The 13,699-nt window shown below is 39.2% G+C and overlaps 1 protein-coding gene across 1 annotated transcript; it reads left to right on the forward strand.

Annotated features, from left to right (window-relative positions):
* Nucleotides 1-2,671: 2,671 nt before the first annotated feature.
* Nucleotides 2,672-10,927, forward strand: ARRDC2 (arrestin domain containing 2). The gene is made up of 8 exons (XM_072404887.1): nucleotides 2,672-3,026; nucleotides 5,408-5,474; nucleotides 5,957-6,104; nucleotides 6,906-7,008; nucleotides 7,405-7,661; nucleotides 7,772-7,934; nucleotides 8,326-8,477; nucleotides 9,260-10,927. The coding sequence occupies exons 1-8, from the start codon at nucleotides 2,753-2,755 to the stop codon at nucleotides 9,311-9,313; spliced, it is 1,218 nt and encodes a 405-aa protein (XP_072260988.1). The 5' UTR covers nucleotides 2,672-2,752; the 3' UTR covers nucleotides 9,314-10,927.
* Nucleotides 10,928-13,699: the final 2,772 nt, after the last annotated feature.

Here is a 13,699-nt window from a genome sequence, read left to right on the forward strand (position 1 = left end):
TGTTCAACCCACTGAATTAAAGCTGAAAGTCTGCAGTTCAACTGCATCTGAGTTGTTTCATTTAAAATTAATTGTGGTAATGTACAGAACCAAAATAAGTTGTCTCTGTCCAAATATTTATGGACCTAACTGTATGTATGTGTGTACGTATGTATGTATGTTCCACTGTCACTTGAAAACACATGGAGACATTTCAACCAAACTTGCTAGACATATGACTCAGGCACATGTGAATGCACCAATTTTTGTACAGCACTGTGCTATGCGTCTGAGCTATATTTGGATGTATGTATGTAAGTGTGTATGTGATCACTAGGAAATGCATGGAGACATTTCAACCAAACTTGCTATGTTCCACCATCACTCGGAAACGCATCGATACATTTTACCCAAACTTGCTAGACATATGACTCAGACTCATGTGAGTACACTGCTGATCTTTGTACAGCGCTGTGCTATATGTCAGAGCTATATTTGGCGATCACTAGGAAATGCAACCATCACTCGGAAACGCATAGAGACATTTAAACCAAACTTTGCTAGACACATGACAACGCTTATCTTTGTACAATGCTGTGATGTCAGAAGTATGTCAGGGATATATAAATGTATAATAATAGTGTGTGACTGTGAGGTGACATTATAGTGCCAGCTCCTCTGTACAGAGACTGATGGGTCTAGCTCAGTGTTTCATTATACAGCACTATGGCATATGTCAGAGCTTTATAAATCTATATATATAGACATTCCAAACTTGCTATACATATTACTGAGACTCATGTGAGTGCACCAGTCATCTTTGTACAGCGCTGGGCTATATGTCAGAGCTATATTTTGTATGTATGTATGTATTTGTGTATGTCATCACTAGGAAATGCATAGAGAAAGTTGCAATTTTCGTTAACCCCAAACTTTTCTCCCTATATTAAAATCGTCACTTACCTGGTCCCGCTGTGCTCATCCAGCGTCGTGTTCGTGTTCCAGCGTCGTCCTCCAGCGTCGATCTCCCTCTCCAGCGTCGGGTGCCTTCTCCTATTCCAGCGGGACCGGTAAGATGCCGGCAGGCTTCTTACCTAGTCCCGCTGATCATCCAGCGTTGTTCTCGTTCCAGTGCCGGGTGCTCTCTGAAACAAGAAGCCTGCCGGCGGAGAAAAAAAAGCCGGTCGGCTTCTCCCTGCGTGCGTGCGCGATGACGTTGGCGCGTGTGTGGGAAATTCAAATTGAAACTCATTCAAACATTTTGTATTAGATTGAATACAAACTCCTGTATCCAATCCAATACAAAATAATAATCTAATGAAGCATTAAAGATTCTAATTGACCTGTAAAGGACTGTAAATAAGCACAGAACAGAGAGCAGGTGTGCACTAATTAATTGCTATGATCTCACCATTGAGTTTAACATCCTCCTTAATCGCGCAGCTGAAATCTAATCGCCTTAATTGGCAGATTCGCGCTCCCTATTGCTTATTATTGTGAAGGCAGTAATCCGGCTGGCAGTGAGGCGAGTGTACGCGCACACTCGAGTCCGGACCTCGGTAAACTGCGATCGATGGCCGCGCGTACTTTCGCGCTTCCAGCGAGCGCGGATTTTATTGATGAATCCGGGGCAGTAAGGATGGAAGCCAGAGTGCAGCTCAGATAGTACAGCACTACTGGGGCCTCTTTAGTAGGTAAATCTGTGTAAATCTGCAGATATGGTGAGCACATTATCTCTAAAACCTTCTAGGAGCCCCAGATTTTGTACAGTTTACTGTCTGACACAATAAAGCGCAATAATCTATCGCTACCTGTGAACCAAGCAAAAATGAGAAACTTCTAGAAGATATGTATGTGTGGCTCCATGTCCTTTCCAGAGAAATATTCCAAACATATGTATCAGCTACATTTATATTTGTGCTATGGGCTCTTAGTAGGGGTGTTAACATTTGGTGGAGCATATACACCTGATAACAGTGCTAGCATTGCATCCTGTATGGATATCATGTCCACAGCTGGGTGGGAGCAACTCTGGCTGTTTACTTTCCTCACAAGAAGTGCTTTCTGGAAAGTCCAGCTGCTCAGAGAATAGCCATTTCAGCTGGGTTCGCAGCGGCTTTCCTACCAGTAACCACCTGGAATCACCCAGACTGGTAATTTACCTTCTCCCAAAAAAACACACACAAAGCAGGAAGCTCGTAACTAAACCCACAACTTTGCGTGCTTTAGCTGCGGTCATGGGGATTCCCCTGCTGACTATGGTATTCATTGCATACTGTTACTTTAGGATTGCAACATACTCTGCTGGATAATAAGTTTCACTTGCAAAACTTCTGAGGTAATTTATGCGTTAGCATGTTAATACACCATTAGTAAATCGGCGGTAGTGTGCGTATGTTCGAATGTGAAGTTGCTATACTAGTCAATGCTATATGGCTGGGTATGATGTAACACGGCGGCACATGGCCGCAGCATGAAACTGACGCGTGCGCATTCTCCTTGTTTTGCACAAGAGGACAAGGGAGGTGTGCCTGTCTCCTGGAACCGGGCGTGCCCATCCTAGCTGCGCCTATTTCATGCAGCCAACAGGGGATGCTTGTTGCTATTGGCTGTCGCGGTTTTGTTGTTCTGTTAGGCCACACCCTCTTAACAACTTTTGATATAAAAGTAAAGTAGCGACAGGAAAGGATATAGATTGATATACGTAGGGAACTGAGCTTTTTTTTTTTTTTCTTCCCTCCCCTGACGCGGATACTCGTAATTTGCCGCTAAGATGATCTTTGACAAAGTGAAGAAGTTTGTGGTGGTGCTTGATTCCCCCGAGGACGACGCCCCGCCGGTGTTCAGCAGCGGGGACACGGTTTCCGGAAAGGTGCTACTGGATTTGGTGGCGGACGCTAAAGTGGAGTCGGTGAAGCTGCACGCCGGTGGCTTTGCGAAGGTGCACTGGACCGAGTCCCGCAGCGCAGGATCCAGCACGGCTTACACCCAGAATTACAGCGACGAGGTGGAGTATATTAATCTGAAGGAGACCTTACTGCAGACAGGTGAGCTTCGGGTCAGAGATTGGGTTATGTGGGGGAACTGCTGCAAGTGCGATCCTGAACTATAGAACAATCCCAGTTATGGAAAACTATTGTATGAGGAATGGCATTTGGTTTTAGTCTCCTAGAATCTAGGAGACCCAAAACAATGCCATTCATCATACAATAGTTTTCCATGATTTGGATTCTTCTATAGTTCAGGATTAGATCGCCCTTACTCAAACAGGGTTCTCCAGGATGGTTGGGACTCCTTTTAGAAGGAGGTAATATTATCTTCTCAAAAATGAATAACCTGGCATTATTCTTTTTAGATTTTTGTAAAGGTGGTTGCTTCCCCTTGTCCACCAGTGCAATGCAAGCCTTCTGTTTCTGATCACAATAGAAGGTGATCCTTTTCCTACAGGCCACAATGGAAGGTGATCCTTCTCCTAGTTGCCATCATTGTAGGTAGCATTCTTCTCACTGACTACAGGTGCAGTGGGACCCTTCTTTCATTGACCACCACTCTCTCAATGATCACCCACCTCCCAGTGACAAATCATGTAAGTAGCATTATTCCTTCTAACTGCCATTGGAATAGGGACCCTTCTGCCCTTGACCAGTGCTATTCCAATCATCACCAGTGCAAGGTGGTCCTTCTCCCTGTGACCATCAATGTAAGTGGCCCTTAAATACTTGAAGTATTTCTCATTTGTTAGGCTTTAGTCTGAACTTTCTGTTTCAATGTATCCTGAACTGTTAGGAGTAATAGAAGTGTTTACCAAGGGTTCCCTGAGACCTAAGATTCCCTGACCCTGAGTCCTCAATGTTCAACTAGAAAAACCCTTCCTTTTAAACAAGGCACCCCTGACTGCTAAACTGCTGCCATTTGCGGAAAAGCAGCTTGTGGACTTGGCTGGCATTCCCTGAACTTAACTGTCCCTATTTCAACTGCACAGATGCCACCCTGTTACCTAGTGGGCTGCTTGGCTCATTTCACTCTCCTGTACCTGCTTCTCACTATGTAATGCTAGACAGCACTTGTTTGTGAATATGTGCTGGGACAGAAAGTTCTTGGTATGTGCGAAGTGTAAGCATATTTTTTTTGTTTTTTACATTCTTGCATACTTCCTATATTATGGGAGTATTCAGATTCCTCCCTGTGGATGACATGAGAACTTTACTAGCAGAACATGCTAAAATCACCATCACAAACTTCTTCACTTGAAGGCAGAGTATAAAGGCAAACCAGGCAGCAGCCTGGTTCCTAAATTACTTAATTGATGTTTACAGTAAGTCCATTTCAGCATTGTATGTGTTGCTGAAGAAAGGATTCCTATAAGGTCATCAAAATCATACTTATGCACACATCATATACCTAGAACCATTGTCTTGATATTATGTGCTACCAAACATCTGCAGAAGTTCTTATTGAAAATTTAAACCCTGCACACTGGATCTTTTAGGGTCTAGTTACACTTGTCTGCTTTCATGTTGTGCAAAACACATGACTTTTAAAGCAAAATGCCTGTTAGAATATCAGAAGCATGTGTGCATGCATGATCCCAGCAAATGAACAGGGGAGCCATGAATTAAAAACAACTTGGGTTCAGGGTACACAAAATCCACCACTACTTATGCATAATACATAAGAACAAGAAGTGTTTTTCTAGGTTGTGAGCTCCTATTGCTCTACATCAAGGGTAGGCAAACCCCGGCCTTTAGGCCAGGTACGGCCTAGCCGGTAGTTTGGTCCGACGTAACACCCCCCTGGGTCATCTGGCCTAATGCCGGCCGGCAACCCGATCCGGAGCCAGAACAAACTACCGGAGCTCCGGGGCCGCATGCGGCTCTTGAGCATCCATGTGGTGGCTCCCTTCCCTATTTAACGTGGGGGGCGTTAACACTTCCACCGCCGGGGTAAATAGGGAACAGGGATTTCAGGGGAACGGGGTGAATAAGGAGAGGGATTTCCTTTCAGGGGTGTTCTCTCTCTTCCGTATGCATTGCGGAGGAGAGGGATTTCGCTTAAGCGAGTATTCCAGGTGGGGTCAGGGCCTTTAAGGAGGGACGCGAGAGAAAGTCTGGCCTGGTGTGCTCCTGCTTACCCCTGAAATAACCTAGTGGCCAAAAAGATTGCTGACCTCTGCACTACATTTTGGCAGAACTAAATGTTTCTGTTCAGCTGTCACTGCAGCACTTGATGTCTGTGGTTTACCTTTCACTCCAAGCCATTTAAATATCTCCCACATGTGACTAACCACAAATCTAAAGGTACCTTCTATATGCTGATTTTAAACCGGAAGTAAAGTAGCTAAGAACAAGTTAATTTGTGGCAGGAAATATTGCTAGATATTTGTTCTGCATCTCAGAATGACAGGATTTTTATTCTTTTTCTCACATAGACAATGGCATGCTTAATGTTCTGCCAGCAGGAAGACATGAGTTTCCTTTCACCTTTCAACTGCCTGAGTGAGTATATATCTGATAGTTTAATAGTACATCAGTAACATTTGGCTTAGCGCTATTAGTGGCCAGTTACGATTTTCTTCTTCAATTTGAGCAGTTGATTGCCTCTTGTATTGTTTGCCTTGTGCGTGGCTTAGCTATTGTGGTATATAGGATGAGGAAGGGTTGTTGGAAGGTTGTTCTGTTCTGGCTAGCCATCCCAAAGTGCGACTTTGGGGGATGATGGTATAACAGAAATGGCTATGTTAGTGAACTCCTAAACAAGTACAACCATGCAATTGCCTAAATATCAAAAAATGCAACTCCTTTTGTAAAACTTAGTGGTGATTGTAAATCCTAATATTTGGGTAAATTATTGCATTTGATTTAGGGCTCTAGCCGGAGAAAGATTAGTATATAGAATTGCTAAAGCGTCCAGGATGGTAGAACCTTTACCCTCCACTTTGCCTTAAATGAAAGATATCCTAATTCTGACATTCTTACAGGAACCTGGTCACCTCTTTTGAAGGCAAGCATGGGTGTGTACGCTACTGGGTCAAAGCAAAGCTACATCGTCCATGGTCTACAGTTAAAAAAACAAAGAAGGAATTCACTGTGATTGAACCCATTGACATTAACACACCTGAATTGCTGGTAGGAGATACATTGAAGGATTCACTAAATTGAGCAAGAACATTGTTTTTTACCATTTTAAAGCCAGTTTTTCTCTAACCTGACTTCATTGTTTAAAAATGAAAACATTTTTTGCGTCAAATAAGTATAAATTCCATTGTCATTACTAGTTCTGATCTAAGAAAAACTGGACAATTAAGATTATGGCATGATACAGTTATGCTGTCTATGCAAAAAACATACCTTGATTTAAGCAACCCACAGATATCTGTTGTGAACCTGTAGGCTACTTTAATCTTCCTGATCATTTCTGAGATAGGAAGCTGGTTTAAAACTATGGAAATTGCCCCACAATTTTTTAGTGTATGGTCAGCATGAGTATTTAGATTTTTATTCACCTAACCAGTACTGGGGGCTAACACTTCCTGCTTAGGCAGCATTAAAAATTCTTGGGCAGCACACAATTGTTATTGAAAGGTATATGGAGTCTCTAACGGGTAGATATCCTGACCGGTTTCCCTTATTGTTTTGAGGGTCTCTGACTAACAACTGTACTTTAGAAGAACTGTATTTATGCAAAGTTTTACTTGAAAATGCAGCTTGTCTAAAATTGGGTATTGCACAAAATGTTTGAATATTTGCATGCAAGTCACAGAGTTTATAATATGTACTCCTACAAAGTTGAACCTCTCTGATAAATAAAGTATGCAGTAATGAAAGATTGCAGACAACATTAATAATCCATTATTCCAAAATCTATTCTTTTAGACCACTGAAGAAAATTTGATGGGAAAAAAATGTTTGTTTTTTTGTTTTGTTTAGGCTCCCCAAGCTGGTACAAAAGAGAAGATTGCACATGCCTGGTACTGTAACCTGGGGCAGGTGTCTGTTACTGCAAAGATTGATAGAAAGGGATATATACCTGGTAAGTGAGTTTATTATTCTTCAATATTGGCATTTAGGGAAATACTTGGGTTGTTTTGAAAATGCTAGCATACTCCTGGTTGTCATGCTGTTCTTACTGCTTTAGTGCCCCATAAGTATTGCCCTGGAAGATGTATGCTTATCGGAATATTTTACACAACTGTGGAAAAGTTTTTTTCAAAGTCCTAGACTTGTAAAGTCAGAGAATCAGGATGACACCCAGGCAGCTAGTGCTCTCACAAATAGTTTAGAAAAAGCTGTCTATGTATTTCTTTTAACATTAGTTTGATTTAACATTCTTTACAACAGCCTTGTTTATTATAGGTGTTAATTTAGATATATGAAAAAAACATGTTAATGCTGTTTACAGAATTTAATATTCCTCTTTAACCTACAGGTGAAGTCATGCCTATTTTTGCTGAGATTGACAACTGTACCAGTCGCACTGTGGTGCCTAAAGCGGCCATTATCCAGTCTCAGACCTTTATAGTTCGTGGTACCTTGAAACAGAAGAAATCTGTGGTAGCTACCCTATCTGGGGACTCTATACCTGCAGGAAAAAGGGAGAATTGGCATGGACGGGCTCTAAAAATACCCCCACTTGGACCTTCCATTTTACAGTGTCGCATTATTCGAGTTGAATATTCTTTGAAGGTATTTTTTATTTTTCATAACACAAAATGACCTTGCCACTTTGGCATGGGTGTAAAAGATTCTTCTTTTTTTTGGAAAGTTTAACTTTGTGTCTCTTCTTACCTTTTTAGATATGTATAGAAATCCCTGGTTCCTCAAAACTTCTCCTGGAGCTTCCACTAGTGATTGGTACCATTCCTCTTCATTCATTTGGAAGCAGAACATCCAGTGTGGGCAGCCAGTACAGTGTTAATCTGGAATGGCTACGTGTAACTGTTCCAGGACAACCTGAACGTAAATATCTGAGCAAGATTTTTTTAGACAATTTATAAAATGGAATAAAATACGTTTTGCCTATAGTATTAAGGGATGTAGTTTGCATATTTATGAAGCAAAAAAATTCCACATTTTTAAGCTATTTTAAATCTTTTCCAGAAGTTTTTGAAAACCATATTGACAGCTTTTTTTTTTTTTTTTTTTTTTAATAGTAACCTGGCTAGCTATAAAACAGGTCTATTTTAAGGCATACATGAAGGGAAAGAATTGCTAAATCATATCTAAGATGGTAGAATCTGTAACCTCTGGAAATAATTGACAGTGTTCTGTGTCAGGGATAGTTCTGAAACTCCTTTTGGATGAGGGATCATAGAAACATTTTTATATCTGGAATGTTTTCCTTCTCTAGCGCCTCCTGAATATTCCTCAATAGTTTCTGAAGATGAGGTCCAACACATTCTTTCTCCTCCACGGCATGCCAGTATGGGTTGTATTCTAGAAGGGCCATACTATGCCTACATCCAGGAGTTCAGGAACAGGCCCCCTCCACTGTATTCAGAAGTAAGCAATTTTTTTTCTAATCTTTTTCATGTTTTTGTAGTTCACACACCAAAACATTTTATAATTTGGTCTGTTAACTATTTAATATTAAAAGCAATTTGATATCTGTTGTTGTAAAGAAAGAGAAAAAAAATATTGTAGCATGGAAGGATTTGGTAGCAAGCAAAATATTTATCTTTGGATTTCAAATCACTTTCCTGTTAAATATAAAATCGCCTGCAGGATGAGCTATTATTATTGTTAACCTCCTTAGCAGTAATCCCGAGTGTGGCTCAAGGTGAACTATCCATACCATAAGCGTTAACCCCAAACCACACTCGGTGGAATTACCAGGGAGTTTAAAACGCTTACCTGGTAGGCGGTGCCCACAGCTTCCTCCAATGATGCCCGGCATCTGCATCCCCAGCATGCGAGCATGTGGCTGGGGGATTGGTCTGTGCGACTGGGAGGTGGGGAAATTTAAAATAAGTATTTTTAAATGTGCCGCTTTTAAATTTAAAAATACTTAATATACATACCGCCAGGGAGGTTAAGTACAGTGGCTTGCTGACTTCATTCCTTATGCTACAGAACAAATTTGGTTTTAATTTCAGGGAACATTTCCTTTGTGTTAAAGCGCATACTCTTTTGTCCTTGTAGTGGAACTAAAATAACAAATAATTAAATATTCCAAAATTCCTATGTCTCTATACAATAAGGAACACAGGTGTGGTGTTTTTACTTTCCTTTTTTTTTTTTTTCCTAAAAATAAGTTCTTATGCATATTCCTCTTGTATTTGCAGATTGATCCTAACCCTCCTGCACCAGAAATTCGTCCACGTTGCATGACCTGTTGAAGGATAATGTGGAAAAAAAAATTTGCGTTTTATCCACATTTCACTGAAAAAGATGATTCCTGCTAAAGACTGAATGTATCCCTTACCTTTAGCAAACAGGAATGGTTTGCACTGAAGCAGAGACAAGGATGGGAAGGACTGGAGACCATCCCTACAGAGAGGGATGGGGTGAATCCTCTTGTTACTGAAATCTAATTTTTGTGAAAACCAAAGATGAAGAACCACTAATGAGGCTGTGGAAACTGTCTGTCAGCGTTTCTAAACACCAGAGTACAAGAGGTTTCTTTTTATGATGTGCATATCGGGAAGCTCCTCGGACAAATCTGTTTTAAAGAAATTAAATCTGAAAGAGGACTAAATATGATCTTATTGATACAAAGATGTGAATATTACTGTACAGAGGCATTTTGTTTGTTACTTTTTTAAATTTATACAGCTAATCCAGCAATTTAAGATTACATCAGTTAGATGTGCTTACCACATTGCTTGATACATTACTACCTTGTTCTACCAAAGTATTTATTTGCTGCATATTATCACTTGTGTCTTTCAATGAATACACAACTTTAGTGTAGTCGTAAGTGCAATTATAACTTTTATCCACTGTTAGGTTTTTTTGCTGTTTGTAATCTCAAGCCATTGCTTCGCCAAAATGTATAGCATATATCATTTAAAAAAAAAAACTATTGCTGGGTCTGTTTATAGATAATATCATAGCCTAACACTCTACAAACAAGCCTCATTAAAGAGAATAGAGGTAAAGGAGAACCTCTATTTGTTTTGTATTTGAATCAAAAAGATACTTGATGTAATTTACATTTTGAACTCATTCTGTGAGAGCCCACAGCCGAGAGGTGCTTGCAAGTGATACTAATTGTGGTTGGAAATGGTGAGTTCACATATCCTCAACCCTAGCACACTTTTTTCACTTTAGGTTTGGGTGCTGTTACAGAGGATTTCTGGAAAACATATTACTAATATGGATATTTCTTATATTTTTTTTTTTTTTACCATATTGCAGTATTATTTGACAGGAACAGGGTCACAGATATACCTATATTTTTCATATGTCTAGGTGCTAAAGTGCCTTTGAAAAAGTAAAGGACCTCATGTTTCTATTTGAGTGTTTTAAAAAATATTTTTAAAATGGATATTGCTGTTGAAAATATGACTCTTGTACAAAGGCTTTTGCTGTATTACCCTGATGCAGTTTTTCTCAAACCTGTCCTTGAGGAAACTTTCACATAGGCAAAGGTGAAATATATAGTTTCATAACAGTCATCCCAGATAGCCAGGAAACCAAAACTAGACAGTAATCAAGGACTAGTTGGGAAATGCTGCCATTACAGGTAATATCTTCACTGTTTTACAGATGTGCAATGATTATTGTATTAAATACCTAAATCATTCCAGAACTTAGAATGTAGAATGATGATTAATGAAACACTACAGAATCCTTTGTTTTTGTCAAATGTCACAGCAGACAGATTTATAGCTGGTGTTTGAAAGTTTGTCTTTTTTGAGCCACAAATTTACATGCAATTTTGTAAGCTTTTTGTACTGACCAGTGTGTAATTTTTTTTTTTTTTTTTAATAAAACACATTTATGGTCTTTATGGCCGTCTATTTTGTAAAACTTCCTTGTAAACAGAAAAAATACCCAGTTTTGGTGTACACTGCACAAAAAACCTTACATGTTGGCAATGTATGCTCTATAATCTGTATACTATTATCCAGCAATGTAAAGAATACATTGCTTTTTGGAGAATTTTTCAAGCTTGCCTTTTTAAATATACACATAGAGTGGGATCAAATTCTGATGAGCAGAAGGAAATGAGAGTATGGTAATGAGAATATACTTTATTATAAAATAGTTTTGTGAGATGTGGCAACCTTATCCTAAAGCTAAATAGCCTCTTGGAGTTTTTAAAGAGATGGTCAGCAAACAACTGTTGTGTTGATATCAGAAAATCTAATTACATTGTGGTGTAGTGTTTATATATAAAATGGTATTCGTTTTTATTAGACAGTTCCTCAGGTACATTTTTTACACCAAGCCTGTTAAGTAAGCATGCTCTACTGGTTTACCTTTCATTGATATATTTACCTGTAAACAGGCCATGGTTTAAAATGTATATCTATATAAACCATGTTTACTCTCAAAGCTGCTTAAAATACTACTGTATTATGCCACCTGCTATGCCTATGTAGCTGTGACTTATCGCTGTACACCATATTTTTTAAAAGGCTATTTCAACCAAGTATTAGCAGCACTTACACTTTCTAGCCAGTCTGTCTCTGACCTTCTTTCCAGTCAAAGTTTGATATGGGTCATGCATGCATTTGGCTGTTTTTATTCATTTAATTGCATCTAGACCATGCAATATGGTCTCAGAATGGTTGATATGCTTTATTACCTTTGCATTTATTTTACTTTATTCCAATATTCTAAAAATGAAATAGTTTATCTACCAATTATTAAGATACTATCTATTCTATACTTTATTACAATTGAATCTTCAAAGCTAATACTTCCTAAGCAGTGCCATGTGTCATTAATGTGAACCTGACCCACCCTTAATTGTGTCTTAAGTAAGATTGTGGAACTGAAGGTACTAAAACGAAATACTGTTTAACTGTTAAATGCCAAAAATGTACCATTCATAAGAGGCTGCCGCTGGTAGTGTACAGCAAGCAGGGAATCCGTCTGGTAATAAGGCAATCAAGTGTGCATTACAGTCTGGTAGTTTGATCTTGCCAAAGGTTTTGTTGCATAGGACCATGTCAAGGACAAGTGATATCTCCTTGTGTGATCTTTTTTAGTTATTCTCTTGCCCCCAGTGTGAAGGAATTATTGCTCTCCCTAATCATCATTCTACCATTATGTAGAGATAGAGACAGGTAAAATTATCCTTTCCGTTTGTAAATAGGCTAGGTACACCACTGTGTTTTGCTGGTTAACACAGAGGGTGGGCTTAATCTAGTATCAGTAACATTCATTTACACATATATACACTATTAGTGGCGCAGTAAAATAATATAAAACGACTTCAATGGTGTTGGTATTTGGGGACAATGATCAGTTATCAACTGAATCTAGCCATCATTAAGGTCAATTTGGGATCATTTTTATTTGTTCTGGTCTCTAGAGACTAACTTTATTAGCCAAATGCACCAAAATGGCACTGAAAACCCATCAAATATCTAAGTAACATTGCGCTAATAAAAGTTAAAGCATACCTAAACCAAGAAAACCGAAAAACACCAGGAGGTAGTAGTACTATTTGACAAAAGAGACATGCACTGATTTTAGTTCCGCTTTATAGAGGCCAGACCACCAGCAGTAGTGCTGCTCAGTGGTTGTAACATTTGAATACAGCCTTTCTCAATAATTTTACCCCAGGGGAACCCCTAAATTTTTTTCAGGTTTTAGGTAACCCCTGCTAAAACCAGTTGATTGAGTCTCTTGGATAAATACCCATTACATTAGTGGGGATGTGAAGGAATGTTCCCATTACAGTGGTGATCTGAATTCCACCCTAAAAACTCTAGTGTCATGCTGCTTGTTCTGCCAAATGGCATTGTCTCAAAAACTATGCAGAAACCAAGAAATGGGAGGCTAATCATACAGCTTTGGGAATCCTCAGAAACCTCTGTAAGAAACCAGCTGAGGGTTGGCTAACTAGCACAACAAGTGACAACAATGACAATGATAACTGCTTTACAACACAGCTTTACACAACACTTTAGTACCCGCCTGACACAGACCCCGCCTGCAAGAATAAGTTCTAAATACACCCCAAATTAGAATAACATTATGGTCCTTAGTCCACACAGCAGTAGACATCAGCAGTTCTTGAGTCTAAAACGAATCTCGCATGTATACAGCCCATTGTGAATTACCTACAATTGGTATTTACAGTAGGTAAGTCACCCAGGGCATAGCCAATCAAGATGGTCAAAGATGCCAAACCCAAGGAGGTCTGGCAAGAATGTCAGCAGATGTGATGGAGTGACACAAGATCTTGGCCTTTGTTGGAGAAAGGTATTCTACTAAGTGTTCCAAACTATACTATGCATACAAAATCCCATTCATCAGGATGCAGACTTTAGTAAAGTAAAGATCAAAAAATGCCATTCTTTCAGGTTGCAGATGATGTTTAATTCATAAATTGGAATGAATATCTAAATAGTTGAATACACTCCATCTAGGTGCTTTCAACACAATTTTGCCTCATCCCCAGGAAGCCAAATATGTTCATTTTATTATTCAAAAAATAGGGACTTTAAAAGGCTGAAAACGATTTTTTCAATTGATTAAAACATTTATTAACATTGAATAACATACCACATCAATTGTACATATACATTCAAATCATTTAAAAT

Source organism: Pyxicephalus adspersus, chromosome 3 (assembly GCF_032062135.1).
Source record: "Pyxicephalus adspersus chromosome 3, UCB_Pads_2.0, whole genome shotgun sequence".
Classification (NCBI taxonomy): domain Eukaryota; kingdom Metazoa; phylum Chordata; class Amphibia; order Anura; family Pyxicephalidae; genus Pyxicephalus; species Pyxicephalus adspersus.

Bases quoted from the DNA above. Each gene is read 5' to 3' on its own strand.
- ARRDC2 (XM_072404887.1), top strand. From the start codon at position 2,753: ATGATCTTTGACAAAGTGAAGAAGTTTGTGGTGGTGCTTGATTCCCCC. The intron at 7,009-7,404 runs GTAAGTGAGTTT...TTTAACCTACAG, and splicing joins TAGAAAGGGATATATACCTG to GTGAAGTCATGCCTATTTTT. The intron at 7,662-7,771 runs GTATTTTTTATT...TTACCTTTTTAG, and splicing joins GAGTTGAATATTCTTTGAAG to ATATGTATAGAAATCCCTGG.